This window comes from Ceratotherium simum, chromosome 34, assembly GCF_057802395.1.
Source record: "Ceratotherium simum simum isolate JZ-2026a chromosome 34, ASM5780239v1, whole genome shotgun sequence".
Taxonomy (NCBI): Eukaryota; Metazoa; Chordata; class Mammalia; order Perissodactyla; family Rhinocerotidae; genus Ceratotherium; species Ceratotherium simum.
This window is the reverse complement of record NC_141933.1, coordinates 19,393,433-19,418,564: the sequence shown is the minus strand read 5'-3', so window position 1 is coordinate 19,418,564 and position 25,132 is coordinate 19,393,433. Positions and strand designations below refer to the sequence as shown.

Below are 25,132 nucleotides of genomic sequence, written 5' to 3'. Positions count from 1 at the left end.
TATTTGAGCAAAAGTTGTCTGTGGCAAGGAAGATCATCTGACTCTTTTTTTTTTTTTTGGAAGATTGGCCCTGGGCTAACATCTGTTGCCAAACTTCCTCTTTTTCTTTTTGCTCCCTAAAGCCCTAGTACACAGTTGTGTGTCATAGTTGTAGAGTTGTAGCTCTTCCATGTGGGATGCCGCCTCAGCATGGCTTGATGAGTGGTGAGTAGGTCCGCGCCCAGGATCTGAACCAGCGTGCCCTGGGCCACCAAAGTGGAACATGAGAATTCAACCGCTACGCCCCCGGGCCGGCCCCCATAAATGATCTGACTCTTGACCACCTTCCAGGAAGTGACTCTCACGTTCCTCCACCAACAGGTCTCAGGCTCTCTCTTCCTTGTTTAGAAATTATAAAAACCCTTTAGTAACTTACATTTTATTTTAAAATGTGTTTACTTTCAAATTATTGTTTATTACCTATATAAGTGTGTTTTCTTTGGTCGATTAAGGCATTTTTCTGTAGGAAAAATTGGGTATTTGGGATTGGGATAAAAAAGATTAATATTCTTCCCATTGAAATTTATGGACATTGTAACTATTTACTGCATCTTCGCTTAACAGTAGGATTTTCAGGAGCAAATGAAAACCCTTAAATGAAGATAGTTCTAGTTTTAAATTCACATTAGTTTGAACAATTGGCATGGCTTATCAGGAATCTCTTCAATGCATCCTTCACATCCTTGTTCCTTAGGCTGTAAATGAGGGAATTCAGCATTGGTATCACTAGGGTATAGAATACCGAGGCCATTTTATCAGTATCTAATGAGTGATTGGTTCTTGGTTGCAAACACATGAAGAGGAGAGTCCCATAGAAGACAGTGACAGCCATTATGTGAGAAGCACAGGTGGAAAAGGCTTTTTGTCGCCCCTCTGAGGAACGTATCCTCAAAATGGCAAGGGCAATGTTGAAGTAGGATATTAGAACAATAATCATAGAGAAAAACAAATTGGTCCCTGAAAAGGTAAACACAGTTGTTTCTGGAATATAGGTATCAGAACAGGATAATGCTAACAAAGGGACATTATCACAGTAAAAATGGTTGATTACATTGGAAGAGCAATATGACACAGAGAAGACACAGGAAGAGACAGTCAGTGCTGTGGTCAGACTGCAAAGGTAAGTGAGGGACACCAGCAGAAGGCAGATCTGTGGGGACACCACCACCATGTAGAGCAGGGGGTTGCAAATAGCCACATAGCGGTCATAGGCCATTGCAGCCAGCATGAAAATCTCAGCCACAATAAAAACTAAGAATCCACCCAGTTGGGCTGCACATCCATGGTAGGATATGGTTTTCTCTGAAACCAAGAAGTTAACCAGCATTTTAGGGGCAATGACAGTAGAATTGCCAAGAGTGATGACAGCCAAGTGCCGGAGGAAAAAGTACATGGGGGTCTGAAGTCGAGAGTCAACACTGCTGAGAGTGATGATGCCCAGGTTCCCTCCACGGTCAGCCCATAGATGACCAGGAACACAAAGAAGAGTGGGGTCTGGAGGTCTGGATGGTCCGAGACTCCCACGAGGATGAACTCAGTCACCCCAGTTTGATTCCCTGGAGCCATTTATTTTATTGCTTTCATCTTTTAATGGGGAAAGTGGAAAGAGATTAATAGATGGTAAAATTGCTTTTCTCTCCTAGATGCCAGATTGTTAAATGTTTTATTTAAAATAAATTTATTTTGTTCACAAACACTTAAAATTTTCAGATCTTAAGTGTTTTTCTCTCCATCCTTTCATGAAATTCAGAAATATAAACTTTCCAGAGACCAATCTCAGAATCTTAGAACTGTTTGACCAAGTTACTATTTTCTTTATTCACTGTTGGATATATTTTATATTGGATGAATACATATTAATTTTTATATTATTGTATGCACTATTTATATGCATATATTAATCATATTAATATGTGATATTGCATGAAGATATATACATGCGTGCATATATGTGTCTGTATATATTTACATATATGCACAGATGCCTGTGTGTGTGTGTATGTTTGCAGTGGTTAAAGAGAGCTACCTATAAAAAATTGATGAGTCAGTGGCTTCCAGTTATTTTTTTCTGAACTGTCACAGGCCTTCTCTCCAGCCCGTACCTTGTTGTCTTCCATGGGAATTTCAGTATTTCTGTGGGAAACATTTTCATTATGCTGGGTTTTTCCTTATTAGTTTCTACCACCCCACTCTGCTGCAGCTACCCACAGACTATACCTCAGTACTGTTCCTCCTTAGTATCATTCAGAAACTCTGAATCCTCTTGATTTTATCACATTTTCTTTCTTCTGCCAAACAAGCCAGTCCTGTCCTATGCCTCTGACTTCTAGTTGCCCAGATTCCTCTATTATTTTATTCTGGCATCCCTTTCTTTCCTTTCCAGCTTATACCTCTTTCCTTTAAAATTGCTTAAAATCTTTTTTGATTGTTTAAAAATATTATTTATAGTTTTAATTTGTTACAGTTTGATCACTTTTTTTTACTTGTATAGAGAAATGAGTGGGGGAGAGTGCTACCAGTATTTAGCATTCTCTATGCCCAGAACTATGCTAGGCATTTGAAATAATGATCTCATTGTTCTGCAGGAGTGTCCTAGAAGATGGATATGATTACTTCTATGTCTGATGAGACTATTGAGAGTCAATGAGAATGAGTTACTCAAAGGATAAAGGATAATGGCAGGGTTTCATGGTTTTGTTTTATGTGTTTTATTTGCTGGTTTGGTTGCTTAGTTGTCAGTTTGTTCTTAGTCCACCAATGATCAGCTGTGTGATTTCTATCAAATGTTTCTGTTCTTCTGTTGTGTGAATTAAATGAGATAATGCACATACATAGTTTAGCCAGCACAAAGCCTGATAAAAATGAATGCAAAATAATTGTACCAGTAGTTATTGTTATTAGTGTGTTTTGAATGATTTTTTAATCTGGTTACTTATTTCAGTCCCAGTAACTCATTTTATATTCAAAAAATTGGGACACATGCTATCTAGCTATATGTTTAACAAACAAATCATGTTGTGCTCTCCGCAACCTGATTCTCTCATAAATCTGTGGTGTGTGTTTGTTTTAATTTACAGATGCTTTATTCCCTACATCAGATGTGTATCTGGAGCTGATCTGATGGTGTTGCAGCAGCTATCTCATGTCCCACTGCATCTAGAAAGAAAGGCATAGGTAAGCTTTTGATAGAAAACATTGTGGCACCACTGACTTGGATCAAAATATCTTTTGTTTGTTTGCTACACATAAAGCAATTCAGTGCATGTTTCACTCTGAGATATGTGTAATAAACTTATCCTTAATTTAACAAGAACAAAAAAAAGTCTATCAACAACAGTGATTATTGATTGTCTACTATGAATTTTGGATGATTATCTTTCGAAAAGGAGAATATTTGTATATTTATTGCTAATGCTGTCAAGTCGATTCCTGACTCCTGCTGACTGTGTATAGCAGACTGGAACCCTGCCCTGTTTTTTGCACCATCCTCTCACCTTCCAGGGCTGTATCAGACGATGCTCCAGTGCTATTCATAGGGTTCTCCTGGTCAATTTTTTCAGAAGTGAGGGCCAAGTCCTTTTTCCTGGTCTGTCTTAATCTGGAAGCTCTGCTAAAACATGCCCACCATGGGTGCACTCTAACGGTATTTGAAATACTGGTGACATAGCTTTCAGCATCACAGCAACATGTAGCTGCCACAGTATGACAACCGACAGATGGGTGATGTGGTTCCTTGACCAGGAATGTAACCAGGGTTGTGGTGGTGAGAGTGTTGAATCTTATCCCCTAGATCAGCAGGGCTGGCTCTATTTGTATATCTCCTTACCTATTATTAATCCCCTCTTCTACTGAAATATGACTGATGGCAAAGCTAGGGTTGCTTTTTATTTCAGTAAGTATATGTCGCTGAAATAAAGTTTATGTAGAACCCAATTTTCTCCTCTTTCTTCAGAATCTTATTTGATTTTGCATTTGTTCCTGATAAGAGCTATTTTAACTTTAAACATATAATTTTTTTCAAGTTCATTTCTGAAAAGAAATATTTTACAGGTCTACCAAAATAATAGATTCTCAGTAAATAAAACTTTAAACCTAATGATAATCATTTTATGTTACAATTTGGATGAGAAATAGTATTGCGAGTTAATTTTTAAGTAGCCTTTGAAATGATGTCAAGAGTATGTTCCATTGGTCTCTAACTGTAGAATTTGTCTGAAACTTATTTAAACCTGGGTTGTGTTAGGGACAAACTGCATCTTGATATGAGGTCTCAGTGTCCACCAGCAACATAGAGACTGACTGTTGACACAGGCATCTTTCTACCTTAGGCTTTAGCACCTTGGGCAAAATAAAAACTTGTTTTTATTGATGTCAAGGCATTTAGTAGGTCTTTCTTGGAGACACAGAAGCCTATACTTTAAAGTCACTTAAGAAGCCTCTTATCTGGTCTAAAACTTCCATTAATTCTGCCAGTTCGAAGGCAGAAAACATTCCTCTTTATACTAAGGTGAAATATAATCCCTCTAATGACTATTCATTGTTCTGTATAAATGCCCAAGCATGTAATTTATCAGTGGGGATGCTGGACACTGCTGTTTAAGTCATATCTCCATCACTAGCTCTTAGCAATCAGTGGGCAGAGAGTTGAGTCTAGGAAAAGAGAACAGAGAAGATATCACTTCAGTCCTCAGTCTGATTTGGATTGATAAAGCTTCCAAGACACTTGGTCTTCACAGTCAGAATTAGTAATAAGTAAATTATTTGGTTTAGCCTACCTGTACCCAGAGATCTGCTGAGAGCCACTCTTACAGCTGCTGCATGAAGTATGCCAAAGGGTTTTACAAGTGTCTGACTCCCTGAAGACCTTCACACTGAAATGTGTTTGTTTATGGCCTGAGTCCCTGAACAGGAGAACCAGAATTCCCAGATAAAGTTCTGATTTCCCAGGGAAAGAAAGACAAATTGAAAGCTCATTAGCCAAGTCTCCATTCAAAATTTCATCCAAAAAGTGAAAAATGTGGAGATAGACCAGGGACTCTCTTAGATGATCATATTGAATAACAATCACGTGCAATGATTCTACCTTCCGTTCACTTGTTTGTGTTGAATTGTACCTCTATATTTGCTAGGAAGTGCTGCTGCTGACCCTGGGACGGAAGAAAATCCAACAGTTAGAAAGCACAGGATTCTGGCTCCAATGTTCAATTTTCATGTGAATATTGGGAATGAAATTGAATGCAAAACCTCCATTTTTGTGTCAAGAACAAGCCTTGGTGTATTTTCCATAAAAATCAGATAACATGCAACATAAATTCAAAATATAAATGATTGTAAGAAGACTGAATATCAATTTTGTTATTGAAATTCATAAGGCGCCCATCATATACTGGTCCTACGTCTAGTTTTTAATTAAAATTATTTGGATAGAAAATATATGTTTTCATATAATCTTGTGATCTTTTCTCAAGCATATATAAATATTATAATTAAATACTGATAACATTTTTTGTTTTAATTTTTGTGTTGTATTTTCTAGTCTATAAGATTTGTAACTGAAAAGAGTTTATGTCTAAATAGTTTGCTTTTGGATTAATTGCTTCTAGAGTAATATCCAGGAAAGAATTGATGTTCAAAAGACGTCGTTGACAGGCTGATCGAATGGACAATGAATTAGTGAATGAATGAATACAATATACATCCTAAAATTCTTAAATGAAATATGAGGTTTTTATTTCCAGTGTTGTAATTTATCTTTAATGTGATTTTAACGTAGATAAAGAAACAGTGGCAACTTGCATATGATTCTCTAGAATATTCACTACTTTGGGGCAGGAGACAACTTTTGCTTCTTCACCTCGGTGTTCCAATATCTAAGAAGGATATGGCATATTCTAGGCTCCAAAATTAAGGAAGCAACAGACAAATTGTGGACAATAAAGAGGAAACTAAAAAGTTTTTTACCAATTTTTTTTACTCCTTACAATGATTTTAAATCCTTGAGGTTCTTCCCAGAGTCCAAATATCCACGTGAAGGTTATGTTGTTGCTTCCTCTGTCATGGCCTTTGTATATTGTCTCTCATGTGACCAATGGCAGTCTGCACTGTGCTTAGCTAACAACACTTTCATTCCCTTGTCAGCTCTGCCAGCTTCCTCATCTATTTATCATTCCCATAATACTGTAAAGATCTCTTAAAAAACTATTGCTTTCACACTTTTAATTGTTATTGATGCTTCATATTACAGCTTGGCCTCTCATTTAAAGCTTATTATTTATTATACAAGAAGTATTTTCCATTTCCTAAGTTTTGAGAAAGCTATTTAATAAATTTACCGTGGTCAAGCAGATGAAATTCTAAGACAGAACCATTATTGGATCACAAAATTTCACTTTTCAAAATATTTGTAAGAAACACAAACATACATGTCTACATACATACACATACACACACATGCACACACACAAACACAAATGATATTATAGAGAACATATTTCCATCACCCACTTTAAACAATAGTTATACCTTATGAGATTTATTATTTTAAAGTAATACATAACTATATATAAGCTACATTTGCACTGATCCAATCTCCCCCGTTCCCATTCTCTCTACCCCATAGAAGCAACATCTATTAACTATTGCAGTCTTTTTCTGTTTTTCCAAATCTTTTTAGTTTTTCATTGTGGTACAAACACCTTAACAAGAGATCTACATTCTTAAAAGTTTTTAAGTGTACAATACAGTAATGCTAACTATAGACACAATGTTGTATAACAAATCTCTGTAACAATTACCTTGCATAACTGAAACTTTATAACTATTGCCTTGCTCCCATTTTGCCCTTCCCCCAGTCTCCAGACACCACCATTCTACTCTCTGTTTCAATATGTTTGACTATTTTACACACCTCATATAAATGGCATGGTGCAGTATTTGTCCTTCCGTGCATAGTGGATTTATGATGTTCACATTATTTTGTAATTGGCATGTATATGTATATTTTTGATTGCTATGGATTGGGTTCATGCATTTAAACTTGATGGCCATTATGGTTACTCCTGAGTCTTCTCTGTTAAGAAAAACAATGCAGTTCACGTAATTTTATTCCTCATTTTGCTCACATACAATAATGCATCTAGTTTATATACTTGGATGATACTTGAAAATTATTAGGTCATATGATGTAAATATTTTCAAATCTAGTAGACACAACAAAGATGTTTCTAAATAAATTCTACCAGTTTATATCCCTAGAAAGAATTTGGGGGAATTTACTCACATCTTTAGCTGCTTTTAAGAATGCTAAGCAACACAAATTTTGCTAAATCAAAAGAAGCAATGGTATAGTATTATGGTTTTACTTTGAATATTGATGAATTTAGACTACAGAGACTACTGAATATCCACATGCAAATTAATGAAGCCAGACTCTTAACTCACACTGTAGATGAAAATTAACTCAAAATAGTCAACAACCTAAGTATAAAAGGCAAAACTATAAAACTCTTAGGAAAAATAAAGGGGTACATCTTCACAACCTTGGGTTTGGCAATGGATTCTTACACATGACACCAAAATCACAAGCAACAAGAGAAAAAAATAGATAATTGGGACTACATCAAAGTTAAATATTTTGTGTGTCAAAAGGTGTTATCAAGAGAATAAAAAGACAAAATACAGAATGGAAGAAAATATTTGCAAATAATAAATATTTCTTAGCTGTTGAATATCTAGACTATATAAAATACTCCACCAACTCAACAACAAAAAGTCAAATAAACCAATTAAAAAAGGACAAAGGATTTGAATAGAAATTTCTCCAAAGAGATATTCAAATGGCCAATAAACACATGAAAAGATTCCCAACATCATTAATCATTAAGGAAATGTAAATCAAAACCACAATGAGATACCACTTGACACCAACTAGGATGGAAATAAAAAACACAGAAAATAGCAAAGTTAATGAAGATATGGAAAAATTGATTCACTCATGCACTGCTTTGGAAAATGTAAAATATAGTTCAGTTGCTATGGGAAACATTTTGGCAGTTCCTCAAAACTTAACCACAGAATTACCGTATGACCACACAATTCCAACCTATACATATACTCAAAAGAGTTGAAAGCAGATAATCAAAGAAGGACATGTCTATGCACTACTGTTCACAATAACCAAAACGTGGAATGGCAACAAATGTCCATCAACAGATAAATGGATGAACAAATTCCAATATATGCACACAATGGTATATTATTAATCAATAAAAGGGATAAAATATAGCACTAAAAAGAATAAGGTACTTAGGAATAAACTTAACTAAGGAAGTGAAAGACTTGAAAACTGAAAACTATGAAACATTGATGAAAGTAATTAAGGAAGACACAAACAAATGGAAAGATATCCTATGTTCATAAATTGAAAGACAATATTGTTAAAATGTCCATATTACATATTACTGAATCTACAGATTCAGTGCAATCTCTTTCAAAATCCCATTGACATTTTTCCAAGAAGTAGAAAAATAATTCTAAAATGCATATGGAACCACAAAAGACCACGAATAGTCAAAGCAACCTTGAACAAGAAGAACAAAGCTGGAGGCATCACATTTGCCAATTTCAAAATACATTACAAATCTATAGTAATAAAAAGAGTATGACATTGACATAGAAACAGACACATAGAGCAACGGAACAGAATAGAGTCCAGAAATAAACCCATGCATATACAGTCAACAATTTTTTTGTCAAAAGGGCCAAGCGTATACAATGTGGAAAGATAGTCTCTTCAATAAATTGTAATGGGAAAACTGGGAAGCCAAGTGTGAAGGAATGAAATTGGACCCCAATCTTACGCCATACACAAAGATCAACTCAAGTGGATTAAAGACTTAAACTTAAGACCTGATACTGTAAAACTCCTGGAAAAAAACATAAGGGAAAAGCTTCATGACATTGGGTTTGGAAATGATTTCATGGATACGACACCAAAAGCACAGCAACAAAAGCCAAAATAGACAAAGTGAGACTACATCAAATTAAAAAAGAAAAAAAAAAAAACTTATACACAACAAAGGAAACAATAGAGAAAATGTGAAAAGGTAACTTGGCAAATGAGAGAAGATATTTACAAATGCTATATCTGATAAGCCATTAATTTCCAAAATATATAAAGAAATCCTGCAACTCAATAGGAAAATAAACCTAGTAACCCTATTTAAGAATGAGTTAAAGACTTAAACACACATTTTTCCAAAAAAGACATATAATCGACCAACAAGTGTATGAGAATATGTTCAAAATCACTAATTATTAGGGAAAGGCAAGTCAAAATCACAATGAGATATCACCTCATACCTGTTAAGATGGCTAGTATAAAAAACAAAAGACGGACAAGGATTGATGAGGATGTGAAGCAATCGAAACTTTTGTACACTGTTGGTGAAAATGCAAAATTGTGCAGCTGCTGTGTAAAACAGCATGGATATTCCTCAAAAAATTAAAAATAGAATTACCATATAAGCCAGCAATTCCACTTCTGGATATTCACGCAAAATAATTGAAACGAGGATCTTGAAGAGCTGTTTGCACTCCCATGTTCATTGCAGCACTATTTACAAAAGCCAAGATGTGCAAACAACCTAAAGGTCCATCAGTGGACGAAAGGATAAAAATAATGTGGTATATACATACAATGGAATAATATTTTCATTAAAAAAGAAGGAAATCCTGCCATATGCTACCACATGGATAACCTTGAGGATATTATGCTAAGGAAAATAAGCCAGTCCCAGGACAAATACTACAAATTTCATTTAAATGACTTACCTAAAATAGTCGAACTCATAATCAGAAAGTAGAATGATGGTTGCCAGGAACTGGGGGTAGAGAGGAAATTAGGAGTTGCTAATCAATGGATATAAAGTCTCAATTATGCAAGATAAATTAGCTCTAAAGATCTATTGTACAACATTGTGCCTACAGTTAACAATACTCTATTGTATACTTAAATATTCGTTAGGACAGTAAATCTAATGTTAAGTGTTCTTAACACAATCAAATGAAATAACAAACTAAACTAAACTAAGATAACATAAAATAAAAAGTATGAAGTGATACATGCTACAACAGATGTGAATCTTGAAAACATTATGCTAAGTGAAAGAAGCCAGGCACAAGAGGTCACATTCAGTATGATGTCATTTATCTGAAATATCCAGAATAGGTAAATTCATAGACATAGAATGCAGATTGGTGGTAGCCAGGGGCTGGAGAGCAGGGAGGAATGGGGAGAAATGTTTTGGAATTAAATAGAGGTGTGGTTGCACAACACTGTGAATGCAATAATTGCTATTGAATTGTTCCTTTTATTTCTTTTTTCAATTATTTTATTGAGATCATAATGGTTTATAACATTGTGTAATTTCAGTTTTACGTTGTTGTCAATTTCTGTATAGACTGCATCATGCTCACCACCAGTAGTCTAATTTTTATCCATGACCATACGTATGTGCCCCTTTAATGGTTAATATTATAGTACGTACATTTTACTTCAATAAATTAAAAATAAATTTAAATATAATTTCAAATTTTGTTAATTGTGTGTCTTTTTTAAGGAAGTCCTCGATTTTATATTTTTCCATATAATTTGTATGTATTCTTGGTAATAAATTTCGTCTGTTATATGCAACAAAATAGTTGTATTTTCAGTTTGTTTATGATATCTTTTGTTTTGTAGAAGTTTCAGATTTGGTATAGTCATATCAGTTTGCATTTGCAAATTACTCAACTTCAAAAAAAAACTTTAAGGAGAATCTATTAACTTTAATATTAACAATGTAACTATGCATTTTTCCTAAATTAAAACGTACTTGTTTTTCATAATGAATGTTAAGTAGGAATAAAATTGATTTTTGGTATTCATACTAGACTTTTATTTTTTTCATAAAATTTCTTTTCTTATAAAGTTCAAACATTTTGTACTCTCCTTCCTCTTCCTATTAATCCTGGCCCTGATCCTATCAAGTTATCTTTTTTACCAGAGATAAACACTATCTACAATTTGTCATTCATACATAAGTTGTAATTGCTTAACTATATACTTAAGTACTCATTAATAAAACACTATAATTTTGCAGATATTTTAATTAATCTATATGATATACTGAATGTAAAGTTTTTTTTACTCAGATGTATGTTTTGGTCTTGCCCATGTTAATTCATTTAGCTATACATGGTTCCCTGATTTTGCTGGCAATGTGAACATATTAGACATTTAAAAATGGTTTCCCAAAGTAGTTGTAACTTTTATATTCCCACAGCAGATTAGGAGTATTTCCTTACTCCGTCTTCCCGTCATCCCTTGGTAGTCCCAGACTTTTCAATTTTTGTCAGGCTTATGTGTATGAAAGAGTGTTTTATGTCATTTTACATTCACATTTTCCAGATCGTTATTAAAACAAAGTGTATGAGTCACTGGCACCAGTCAGATTGGTGCAGTGGGGTCCCAGGTTCTTGGTCCACAGACACAAAAGAATTTGAAAGAGGATACACAGGGGAAGTTTTGACAGAAGAGAATTTATTAGCAAAGCAAAAGTGCACCCCCAAGGGGAGGGGCGCACAGGCTTCAGGTGAGCAACTGCACCAAAGTTGTGGTGGTTGGTGGCTTTGGAATGTGGGGTCCTGGTGCCGGGTGAGGGTCTTGCAATGTGGACCAGTTGGGACACTGTCTCCACCCCCATGTCAGGAGGAGGAGATTTTTTTCCTTACATAGGCATATCCAGAACTGTTATGGCAGTGATCTCCCACAAGGGGGGTCAAAACTGCAATGCAAATGCAGGTATAATGAGGCTTGGGGCTACTCTGGGTCAGGGTCCAGGGAAGTGTTGCATGTCCAAAGAGTCGCTGCCCAGTAATTAGGACGCTGACCTGGTGGAGCGACCTTGCTCCCTGGTCATATCTAGCTTACTGCTTGTCTCAAACATTGGCCTAAAGAGGTTTCTTCTTTTATGAATTGTCTGTGTATATTCTTTTTCCATAGTTCTATACGATTTTACTGTATTATTTATTAATTAAACAGATGTATAATTATATCTATTTTCTTGAGTCTAGGGTTATTTCTTTTACTATATTTGTAACTATTTGTTTCATTCAGACCTTTAAAATTTTAAAGCATAAAATTTATCTATCATTGTGATTTTAAGTCGTGTTGAAAGATCTCTTCAATGCTGAATCATACACACACACACACACACACACACACAACGTCAGTCTCAGTTTGCATGGTTTGGTATGCAAGGATAGTGAATCAATGACCAGGGTTTGATTTTGACATTTGAAGGAAGGAATCATTTGAACAGCAGTGGGAAGAACTTTTCAAACTGGAGAAAAGAAAGGCAGAGAAGTTGTGGTAGGAAGATATGATGGTAAGAGATGTTCTGCATAAGAACACTTGAGCTGTTATTTAAATTTAATACTCCCAAATTAGGGAAATTACCTTAGCTTGGTCTCTAATTCTAAGGAGAGTGTCTCTTTGGAATTAAACAATGATATCCCTTGAGGAAGAGAGTGAATTTTCACAAAGTAATAATTAAAAAGTAAAAAATAAAAATGAAGGAAGACCAAGCACTACAACTTAAAATTATCTGTGAGGGAGACATATCTTTGCAATGAACATGAGGTCTGCTGGATGCAGGGCTAAAACATGCACATAGGAGAGACTCTCTTCTGCATCTTGGTTCTTGGCTGGGGCACCGAGGAGCGTGGGATCTGCAAGGGCATTACAGAGGGGTAGGGATCAAAGGAAAAGAGAACTAAAAATTGAGTCAGAGCCAAGTCTTAAGGAACCCCATAAAAACAGACCAGGGCTTAGTTGTGGGAAGAGCTCAATCTGCCTGCCAGGTATGCCTTATTCTCTGAATTGTGCTTTTCTTTCGTTATTCTTGAGTTTAAGTATGATCTTCCTAAGTGCTAATACCTAGACTTTGTTTTCTGTGAGAAACTAAAGATGGGTTTAATGCCCATGATCTGGATTAATAAGAAAATAAGAAGAAATGCACCTTCACAAATCAGCATGGTAATGACGTCAGGAATTTGAACACATTTTCTGTGGTCCCCGAACCACAACTAATGATTGGATTGGTGCCAATACATAGATCTAAGGATGGAGGCAGAGTGCTTTGAACTGGAGTCAGATACCAATGACTCCATGGAAAGTCGTCTGACATTATGTGAACTGTGGTTTTGCTATTGATTAGATGGTATTTGATCAACCTAGTCAGACATAATGTTATTTATATTTGCAATTATTAGAGCCTATATATTTGAGTTATATGTGGATGAAAGAAAACAATATATAATATTCTAAAGTAAAGATTAAATACATGCATGCCTGTGTGTGTGCATTTGTGTTATATCAATCAATATAGCTCCTACATGCATATATATGTACATATATGTGCATATACATATGTCAATAGAAAGATATTAAGAAGCAAAAGGATGATACTGTTTTTTTCTGCATAGAAATATAGCATACATAAAGGATTGACTATAATCTTCATTTTAAAGAATCCAGGAAAACAGAAATACATTAATAAACCAAAATATTTTCATCATATCTTCTTCATATTGAGGCACAGAACAGCACTCTCAATTTTTTAAATTTAATTTTTACTGTGAACATATACTTTATTGAGAAACCATTTTTTCCTAAACATTTTTTGCATTGCCTCTTTTACATCTTTGTTCCTCAAACTGTAGATAATAGGATTCAGCATGGGAATCACAATGCTGTAAAATATTGACACTATCATGTCATGATCCAAAGCATAGCTGGAACTTGGTCTCACATACATGAAAAGAACTGTACCATGAGAAATTGACACTCCGGTCAGGTGAGAGCCACAGGTAGAAAAGACTTTTCGTCTCCCTTCAACAGAATGTATCCTCAGAATGGCCACCAGAATGAAACCATAGGAGATCAGGACGATCAGGATAGTGACCATTTCAATAGAGCCCACAAAGTAGAAGAGTAGAAGCTGGTTTGTGTGAGTGTCAGAACAAGAAATGGCGAGGAGAGGAGGGACATCACAAAAGACGTGTCTGATTTCATTGGATGCACAAAAGGATAGGCTAAAAGTAGCCAGTGTGTGTAAAGTAGCATGTAAGATTCCACCAACATAGGAAGCAATGATGAGTGGCACATAGACCCTGGGTGACATGCTAACTGAATACAGCAGAGGGTTGTAGATTGCTACATAGCGATCATATGCCATTGCAGCCAGGAGAAAGCATTCTGTGGTCCCAAAAGTAATAGCAAGAAACATCTGTGCTGCACACCCCAGGAATGAAATGACTTTATTCTTTGACATAAAATCTACTAACATATTTGGAGTAATTACTGAAGAATAGCAGGCATCCACGGATGATAACACACTCAGAAAATAGTACATAGGGCTGTGGAGCCTGGAATCCCCAGCGACTAATACAACCAGTCCTAAATTTCCCATCAGAGTAAATAGGTAGATTGCTAGAGACAGGAAGAACAAGATGATCTGCAGCTCAAGATTGTCTGTGAAGCCTTTCAGTACAAATATAGTAACTTCAGTGACATTCTTCATGTTGACACCTCATGGGACAATCTTGAAATATTCACAAAATTGTAATTCATTTACTACAAAGAGAATAAAAAATATTGTGACTGAATATTGTGACTCAAGGGAAGGTGAGCTATGTGCTCATATTTACTTTTTGGCAATGTATAATTTCCCGGTAGTGGATAAGGAAACAGTGACAAGACAGTGGTTCAAGTGTTCATTCCACTCACTGCAGAATCAAATGGAAAACATGGGTGTTCACTCACTGGCTGAATTCATGTAATTTTTAAAGCCATCAAGTCAACTGGTTAATTTATCACTGTATTCTATTAGCTGTTTTCATATGAAAACACATTAAAATGCCAAGTGATTGGTTAAAAAATAATTCTCTCTGTCATCCAAACTGGTGAGATAGATGTCAGTGTACGGAGAATTGGAATAAAACATCAGCCTTCTAGACCGTTCAGAAATTGTGTAAAATTATTTGTGACAATCTACTCACCTGTAGAATGAGAAAATAAATTTTATTTTATAATATTGGAGTAAATATTAGAAGACAAAATGTGTTAAAATTGAATCTTTACAATTATGTTAAATATAGTGTGCATAATTAGATTGGTTGTACAGAATCGCAGTCTCCTGGATTGTAACATTTTATGAGCTAATCTCTAAACATTTTCTAACTCTATTAGATCTTTTTGGGTATATCTTAAAGAACTAATCAATATTTACTTCAGGATGATGAGCTGTGATTGAATTAAGCAATTATAGGACAACTTATGTTTCATTGAAATTTATTTCTCAAATTCTAAGAATTACATTGCCCATTTTTGACCATTGATCATATTTATTACTTTTGGATATCTAAATTCTATATGGTTTTCAATTCCATCAAAAACAATGGTAAAAAAGGGAAGAACTATTCTGAAAAAAATATATGACTTTTTTCAAAATATTATGCTTGTTTGGGTATGGTTTACTGTGGATCCAGTTAAATAACAACTAGATTATTATTTGAGTCACGATTAAAGATGTTCATAAAAAACAGTAATTAAAATGTAGCAACAACAATAAGCAATGCTTACACCAAGAGATAAAAGTTAGTATTTAACAGCAAAAAAGTAGAAAGAATGAGAGAAGACAGAGCAAAAATCTTTCCTGGATAATCCCATTGTCAAACACACTAGGAATCAAACTTATATTTGAATCCAAAGTTTCAATTATTAGCCCACAATATAGCACAAGTTGAAAGATAGATTTTATTGGATTTACTTATTGTTATTATTTTAGTTTTTTATATACCCACCCACAGGAAATTTGAGTCAGTCTTGAGGGCACATAATCTGCTGCAAAAAATATTGTGCACATTATTTAAATTCATAACAGAAGTCAGGCTCCTGCTTCAGTACTTTGACGTGGATCCCATCAGTAAGAGAAAGAGCCATTTGGACTAGAAATAGTGATGAAAGGAGAAGAAAGCACAGAGCAACAATCTTCTGGGAAAGACAAAGTCAGGATTCCCTAGAAGAACTGTCAATATCAGGAGAAAATGTTTTCATAGAATCATTGGAAAGAATAAGGCAGAGAAAACAAGAAATACTCACATGAGATGTCAGAGAAGGCAGAATTTAGGTTGAATGCTGTGTATTGCAAATAAACTTACAACAAAACAAATCAGGGCACTCACACCACTTACCCTAATTAACTGAATATTTTTGAAGGACTCTAATACTATGGATTTTAAACATGCCATTTAATTAAAAATGTGTTAATAATTTCATTGGAAAACCCCCAAATATTTTTTTTCTTGTTTTAAGGAGTCATGGGAACAGTGATATGAATACTAACTGAGCAGAGGTTGAGGCTAGTGTTTATGAAGGAGTAAAAGAGTTTATGTATGAAGTAAAAGGAGAATCAAAAGAAATAAAATACAAACTTTGATGAATATGGCAAAATCTATTTTTTTAAATATGATCAGGAATCACAAGAAAAAGATCAGCCCTAATACAATTCTCAACATCATTTTAATGATATGCTTTGTTCAAGGCAAATAACAGGATTTAGAATCTGCAAGTATGGATTCATCGGCCAAGTTTGTGATTAAAGTCCAAGTGTAGTGTTAGACTTTCTCTTCAAAGTTTACTCCTCTTTAAATAGTAGTATATTTGAACGGCGAAGCAGAAAAAATAATATACAGCCAAGTGGACTAGTTAAATGTATAAAGCAATAACCATATAAGGCAATTTCCTTTAAATGTGTGAATTTTTAGTTACAAATTTAAGAGGACCATACAATTGAACTTTTGTCATCAGATGTACTTTTTTTTTGGGTGAGGAAGATTGTTCCTGAGCTAACGTCTGTGCCAATATTCCCCAATTTTCAGTATGAGGGAGGCTGCCACAGCATAGCTTGATGAACAGTGTATAGGTCCATGGCCAGGATCTGAACCCACGAACCCCAGGCCACCAAAGTGGAGTGTGTGAACTTAATCACTATGCCATTGGGCCAGCCCCCAGTGTACTTATTTTTAAAACATTAGCAAATCTTGGGCCACAAAATTAGTGTTATAACTAATCATTGAAAAATATATGTGACCAGAGCCTTGAGCCAGATATTTAATTCTTTAGCTACATGCAATATATTTGTTTTGTGATTATTAATACACACCCAAACCAATGAATTAAATAAATATTAAATTCAATGACTCACATTTTGATTATGCTTTATTTTCCTCTACTCACTCTTTATGTCTCTGGACTATTCTTTAGAGAATAATGGAGTTTCGTGAATTGTGTGATCTGGTGATACCAAAAATACAGACAGATCGCCACTGTTCCATTTGCTACATTACAGACAGCTTAAGTTTCCTTGGATAAATAAGATAGTGAAAGACTATATGTTAAGTACTTCTGCTAAATTTCTCTTGAAACAGGCATTTCTACTAGAAGCCAAATAAAACTTATACTGGGTATAACTAAGTCAATATTAGAATATATTGAAAAGACTCAGAGTTATAGAGAAAATGACCTTTATTCTTGAAGTATTTAATAGTATGGCATCAACTTTTTAAATTAATGTCAAGCCATTTCTAAAAATACGATTTTAATAGAAGGCAGAAAATTTCAAATATCTTTGGCTCAACATTGAAAGGCTATTTGCAAAGGAGGAGAAAAATAATAACAGGAGTGCATTGAGCACATGCAGCAGGAACAGATTTTTATGCACATTACATTATTTCACCTTTATAGCAACCCTCACAGCTAATAAGCACCAGAGCCAAGATCCAATCCCAGGTCTCCCTCACAAGGGTGCACTTTGTCCGTTTTACCCTGCCTCCTATAATACCATGACTTAATTCTGTAACTGACTTCCCCACTTGTCACCCCCAGTAAAATAAAACATGATTCTTGATGCGTATTTAGATATTTTTTAAACAATGAGACTAGAGAAATATTATGAAATAGTAGTAATGTGAAGTGGCTTCTACATCACAAAATGAGCAAAATAAAAGGATAATTATAACAATTATCACTATAGCAAAATATAAGCCACCAGACAGTTGAATAGTCAAATGTTTCTTGCCATCCATTGATAAGTTTTCTTACTGTTCTTGCTTTACATTGATCTGTCCTCTTCCATCAGGAAACGAAAGCACACACTCAATCTGGAGCACTCTCACTTAACTCTGCAAACGTAAATTCCATAGTTTCTATTTTTTCTGTTGTATTTATTGACCTATGCAATAAGCATCAACTAAAGCATTTAGTGCTGGAGATTTCATAACATATTTGACCTTGATCTTTTAGGCTCCATCTTCTAAAATATTCCGCAAATGAGCTGAAAGTTTCTCTTACCTGTGAAACAGCAAAAGCAGGTTTAGATAAACTATGAATATGATCAATTTAAATTGTTTATATCTACTTACTCAACTGTTGATGAAACCCACAGGAGATGCCCTAAGGGGAATATGCCCCAATTATCTTCTGGTTCAAAACAGCAACGTGATAATTTACTCAATAATAAAAAAGAAAATGGTTCTGGAATAATTTACTACATGTTGATACTTATTAAACAAATAAAGCCTTTATATTTGTTCAATTTATTCACATTTTATTATGTCCTCTGATTTACAATGATGCTTAAGATTTGCATTTTCCTAATGATTTGTGATGTTAAGTGTTTTTTCATATTGGCACTTTGGCCATTTGTTTGTCTTCTTTGGAGAAATGTCTATCCAAGTGGTTTGGATTTTCTTCCACTCCATAGGCTGCATTTTCACGTGGTTGATTGTTTCTTTTTCTTTGCAGATTATTAGCTTGATGTGTTCTCACTTATCTAATTTTGCTTTTGTTGCTTGTGCTTATGGTGTCATTGCCAAAACATCATAAAGCTTTTCCCTTATGTCTTCTTCTAGGAGTTTCACAGTTTCAGGTGTTACGTTTAAGTCTTTAGGTTGACTTTTGTACATGGTGTAAGATAAGAATCGAATTTCATTCTTTCGCATGTGAATATCCAGTTTTCCAAACACAGTTTGTGGAAGTGACTATCCCCTCCACATTGTGTATTACTAATACCCTTGTTGAAGATTAATTGACTGTATATGTGTGGGTTTATTTCTGGGCTCTTTGTTTTTTTCCATTGGTCTATATGTCCGTTTTTATTCTAATACCACACTGTTCGATTACTACAGTTTTGCAATATATTTTGAAATCAGGAACTGTGATGACTCCAGCTTTGCTCTTCTTGCTCAACATTTGTTTGGACATTTGAGATCTTTTGTGGTATCACATGAATTTTCTATTCCTGTCAAAAAATACCATTGGCTTTTTGATAAGGATTGCATTGATCCTTTGGGTAGTACGGACATTTTGACAAATATAAATTAAAAGCAGAATTGGATATAACCTCACACCTGTTAGGATGGCTATTATTTAAAAAAATAAGATCACAATTGTTGGTGAGTATGTGGAGGAGTTTGAACCCTTGTGCACTGTTGGTGGGAATGAAAAATGGTGCATTAATTATTGAAAACAGTATGGAGATTTCTCAAAAAGTTTAAAATGTTATTACCATATAATCCAGCAACCCACTTCTGGGTATATTTCCAAAAGAACTGAAATCTGGATTTCAAAGAGATATATGCACTCCCATCATTATTGCAGCATTATTCACAGTAATCAAGATATGGAAACACCCTAAATGTCCTTTGAAAGATGAATAGATGAAGAAAATATTCTTTATTATTATTATATTATGTTATTATAATATTATTATATATTATATTAATTCAGCCTTAAAAAAGAAGAAAATCTTACCATATGTTGTAGCATGGATCAACCCTTAGAACATTGTGCTAAATGAAATAAGCCAATCACAGAAGATATCTGAAAGGTAGTGAAATAAAACATAAACTCAAGGAATACAAATGGTTCACAGGAACACTACAAAGGCACCACAGATTTAACAGGCTGAAAAAAACTATGTCTTTATTTTGAAGCCTGATACATCAAATATATTTTAAATTGAATGTCTTTTTGCAGCTTAATAAAAGAAGGTATTTTGCAAATTTCACATCCTATGATCACTTCTGGGACACGGTCACAAATACTATGGAGCTGATCATCTGGATTGGTCAAAGGAAAGAGTTCTGGGAGAGTCCGCTCTCCCAAAAAGAATGACAGAAGAAAAGGCAAAGATATGCATGGCCCATTCTGGAAAGATGTGTATCATAGGGTCTAGAGGGAAGTTACAGAAAGATCAGCTAGAAGAGAGAATGATGGAAGGTATACCAAAGGCAAATATGAAAAGCATATTTAAAAATATATATGGACATTTACTCATAACTTTGAACAAATAAAATATATTATTACTGCCTATAGTGAGTAAAAAAAGTGTGGCATGTTTTTACTTCTAGAAAGAGACCAGTAAGAAAGCGTTAATAACGTAAAAAGAACAATTAGATAAGTAACTTTATTAATACTAAATAAATATTGTCTTGAAATTATCTATAGAAGAATACATATTCAATGTAAGTTAAAATAAAAAATAATACATACAATTAGGACCAGGCTAAATAAAAATAAGGCGCAAAGGTCATGATATTTCACACAATTATTAAAAAAAATGAGCATTGTTTTTAGAATACATGAATAAAAATCCTTGGTAGAAAAAGAAAAAAAAGGAAATATAATCAGTTTAATAGTTCTCAATGATGACGACGAGAAATCTTCAGAGCAACAAATCTGACTCAGACACTGTGCTTAGAAGGAAAAAAATCTCATTTAGGATTAATAAAAGGGAATGAATGGTGAGGTAGACAATTGTGTCAATATGTCCCTAAAATAATGCAGAGTATGTTTCATAAGTTGTCACTGATAATAGTTTATAATGTAAAATAAATGAAGTTTGCAGGAGCCAGACCCCAGTAATATAGATCAGAGAAGAACATTAAAAATCTAAAAACCAAATGTATACATATGTGCATGCAGAGCTCTTCACATGAGTTACCTTCAGCCACTCCCAAGACTGAAGACTGATTCTCTTTGTAGGAGGTTTATTTGTGATGTATGATACGTGAGAATGCCCAACCAGGTGAGTCCAATTATTTAAAATCATATATACAATGTATAATTCTGTGTATATTTATTTCCATATTCTAACCTTTCAGGAAAAAATAATTTGTAAAGGAATATATCTGTTAATTACCATGCCACTTCCAACATATAAGTAAGAAATGTTTTTGAAAGAATTCTAGAAATAGAATTTTCAACTAAAATAATATTTTTTGACAGCCAATATGCACATGATTTTCCAAACACCAAAGAAAAATACAAACACGAGTAAGGTGGACTCCTTGACCTTATTGAAGTCATCATTGGCCTTTCACAAGAAACAAAAAGCAAAGAAAATATTTACTTACATATTTTGTATGTAACACATTATCTAGATGTTGTGAGAGCACAAACATGAATAAGTAAACTCCTCTCAAAGAGCTTACAAGCTCGTTGGAGAAAGAGAAATATTGTAAACACATACATTGTCTTTTAAGAGGACCTCACCAAATTCATCTTTAGTTCCTTTCAATATGCCTTTTAAATGTGATTGCCTACCTCCTCTGATTTCTGCTCAATGATTCATGCACGGTAACGAGTGTACTGAGGGATACATCTTCTCCAGTGGGCATTTTGTAACAATGACTGGGAGAGTTCTTTAAACAGAGTTTATGTTAAAGTCTCTTTTCAAGGAAAAATAAACGAAAAACCCAGTTTCTCATTTTAATACTACAGACAACAAAATCTTTCTTCCTGATTTGGAGGATCTCTATACACACCTCCAAAATGTCTCAGGAATTATGCTACAGCTAGTGCTTCATCTATCTACACACACACATGCACATACGTTTAAAAGTTTGCAAGGTCTTTGAATTTAGGGAGGCACATTATGGTTCTGTAGAAATTAAACTGCTGTTTAATTACTCCACTTCATAAACACACCACTTTTCTATGTAATCAAAGTTCATATTTCCTAGATAAATGATCAAAGTTTTAACTGTTATGGCAAAATGAATCCACGTTATCAGGAGATTTCTCTATATTACCTGATGTCTGGTGTCGCCATTAGTGTTTGCACCTCACTGAAATGACCTCAATCCCCCACCTCTCCTCCCTGTGACTTATATTCACTTTTGTTAATGCTGTACTTTTTCCCTTGCTCCCAGGATAGCAGCTATCATTTCTTGTTGTTAATAACACTTAAGACTCATAATCTCTTAATCTACTAATTTTCTACTTTCAATTTTTTGATGGCTGAGAAAACAGAATGTCAAACCATATGAAAATTCAATTTAATAATTGTTTAACGTGTTTCAGTGTGATGGCATGATCACACAATGCTGTTCAGGGGTGGATTCAGTCACTGGTCAGATGCCTCTTTACTTACATGTGGGTGTCTATGTCTGAATAATTTATGTACTGAACTGAACTCCTAATATGATGATCAGTATTCCATATAGACAAAGTAATAATTCACCTCCCAAATTTCAAGACTCTAAGTTATCATTTAGTTTGTGTTATGCCTTTTGAGGTTACTCTACTATTTTCCTAATTGTTGGAGCAATTGAATGCCTGAAAGCATCCAGGCTTGTTTTAATTGTAACAAGCATAGATTTGTCATGGAAAATGTTTTCTGTGTATGACTCTCAGGAGAGCATTTTTTACATCTTTGTTCCTCAGACTATAGATCAGTGGATTCAGCATTGGAATGACAATGGTATAGAAGACAGATGCCACCTGTGCCTGGCTCAGGGAGGATGTGTTATCAGGCTGCAAATATGTAAAAATCAGGGACCCATAGAAGACAGTTACACCCATGAGGTGGGATGAACAGGTGGAAAAGGCCTTCTGTCTGCCTGCTGCAGACGGGATCCTCAGGATGGCTGAGATGGTGGCAATGTAAGCGACTGTGATGATGAGGAGAGAACTAAGAAGAGTGAACCCAGTGAAAACAAAGATCACCGTTTCTGTGCTGAATGCATCTACACAGGACAGGGCCAAAAGAGCTGTGGTGTCACAGAAAAAGTGATTGATGCTGGAAGCAGAGAACGACAAACTGCTTATCACACAGGTGGATATCAGAGAATTGGTGAAGCCTATCATATGCGGCATTACACCCAGCCAGTTACACACTTTCTGGGACATAAGCATCGAATACAGTAAAGGATTGCAGATTGCTACATAGCGGTCATAGGCCATTGACCCCAGAAGAAAACACTCGCTACACACCAAACCCACAAAAAAGAACATTTGAACAAAGCAGCCAATAAAGGAGATGGTTTTCTGATCAGATTGGAAATTTACCAGTGCCTTGGGTGTTATAGTAGAGGAATAAAATACGTCAATGAATGCTAAATTGCTAAGAAAAAAGTACATAGGTGTGTGAAGGTGAGAGTCAATTCTGATTAACATGATTAGTACAAGCTTCCCCAAAACAGTGAACAGATAAATAAAGAGAAACATCAAGAAAAGGCTCACTTGTATTTCAGGGCGATTTGTAAATCCAGAGAGGATGAAGAGAGTCACCTCAGTGAAATTGTTCTCAGCCATTTTCTCAACTCAGGCCCATGACTTACCTGCTGGATAACAACAACAAAAGTTAGAGGAGGATTCAAGTCTAAAGACCTAATAATCAAAGTTGATTTAGACTCCGATAATGAGAGAGCAACAGATGGAAAACAAATATTTAATGACTTCAAGGTAACTGAGAATTTACGTACGATTTTCTTTTTTTTAATAGAACTGACAGACACTAATAAAAAAATTCAGAGTTCGCAGTTGTGTAAAGTTGGTAGCACTCTAAAAGATATCTATCTGGAAAGATTTTTGAAGAGATTCCTTCTGAAATATACCGTCTTTTACCCTAGTCTATTATTGGGCCCCAAATCATATACTTAGAAACTTCTCTACCTGTATCAGTTATATGATACTCTTAGAAAATATAAAGTTTATTTAGGAAAGGAGGTTCTATAATTTGTAAATTTAATGATACTTTCATGTTGCAGTCTTAATTTTTCAACATCTAACAGTTACTTTACAGGGTTGTTCTGGGAGCTTAATAAGATCTTATATAGACACATATAATTGTTCCTTGGACTCAATAAAGCTTTGCTAAATTATGTATAAAAAATATATAAATATGTGTATGTATATATATAGAGAGGGGGAGAGAGAAAGAGAGAGAGAAACACACTGCTTACTTTACATGTTAATGCTAAAATTCTTTATGTATTTTTTTCTATCACAAGAAAAAGAGAAATGTCTTTCCATTGGTGAGCTAAGACCAAATGAGGAACTTAATCTATGACACAGTCAAATTGTTTTGTGTGTGTGGTTAGTGAACATGTTTGTTTCCAATAAAAAGTGCATGATTTTATATGACATCAGGTGACAGTCAATTCATTGCCAAACAGTAGTTTTCAAGTCAATGATAAAAAGGCTACAAACAGTAAAATAAATGTGATTTGCTTGATTTAAAATAAAGAATTAAAATATAAGGTGATCTCACTAGAAATTAGAGAACTTATTTGCTTAATTCAATTGACATAAGCATGTGATTAATAAAAACTGAAACTAACATGATATTAATCTAAGTGTTTCAGGCATTTGACACTCTACTTGAGTAACCCAGAGACTTGATGTTATATTGTGTACTTAATCACTCAATGTCTCCTGTGTTCACAAGTGTTTATATTTATTTACTCATTCACTTATTTAACATATATTTAGTGACTGAAGGCATTTTATCTCGTCTGTCATCAAAGGCACTTCTCTTAAGGCTCACTGGAAGATGCAGGCATGTAAAAAGAGAAAGTTTCTCAGTGTGAGAAACACCCACACACACAGAGTTATGGAAAGAAGAGGATGATAAAACTAGACTTACCTGGGATTTAGTCATCCAGAGGAAGCCCCTTTCTCTTTCAGCTATCTTTCACCTATTTC

General features: G+C 34.6%; 3 protein-coding genes across 3 annotated transcripts; all 3 read right to left on the bottom strand.

Annotated features, from left to right (window-relative positions):
- Positions 1 to 659: 659 nt before the first annotated feature.
- LOC101395828 (olfactory receptor 8J2-like) lies at positions 660 to 1,605 on the bottom strand. The gene is given in 3 exon segments (XM_014779836.2): positions 660 to 691; positions 694 to 1,488; positions 1,491 to 1,605. Coding segments are annotated over 3 exon segments (942 nt in total).
- A 12,101-nt stretch (positions 1,606 to 13,706) lies between these two features.
- Positions 13,707 to 14,678, bottom strand: LOC101395308 (olfactory receptor 5T2-like). The gene has a single exon (XM_014779834.2). It carries the CDS (start codon positions 14,661 to 14,663, stop codon positions 13,707 to 13,709), a length of 957 nt encoding a protein of 318 aa, XP_014635320.2. The 5' UTR covers positions 14,664 to 14,678.
- Positions 14,679 to 22,807: 8,129 nt separating this feature from the next.
- Positions 22,808 to 23,740, bottom strand: LOC101395569 (olfactory receptor 8I2). Its single transcript, XM_004443838.3, has one exon. The coding sequence runs from the start codon at positions 23,738 to 23,740 to the stop codon at positions 22,808 to 22,810; it is 933 nt and encodes a 310-aa protein (XP_004443895.2).
- Between the last annotated feature and the right edge of the window lie 1,392 nt (positions 23,741 to 25,132).

What these genes read in the sequence shown, in the direction of transcription:
- LOC101395569 (XM_004443838.3), bottom strand. Translation starts at nt 23,740, where the DNA reads ATGGCTGAGAACAATTTCACTGAGGTGACTCTCTTCATCCTCTCTGGA.
- LOC101395308 (XM_014779834.2), bottom strand. Translation starts at nt 14,663, where the DNA reads ATGAAGAATGTCACTGAAGTTACTATATTTGTACTGAAAGGCTTCACA.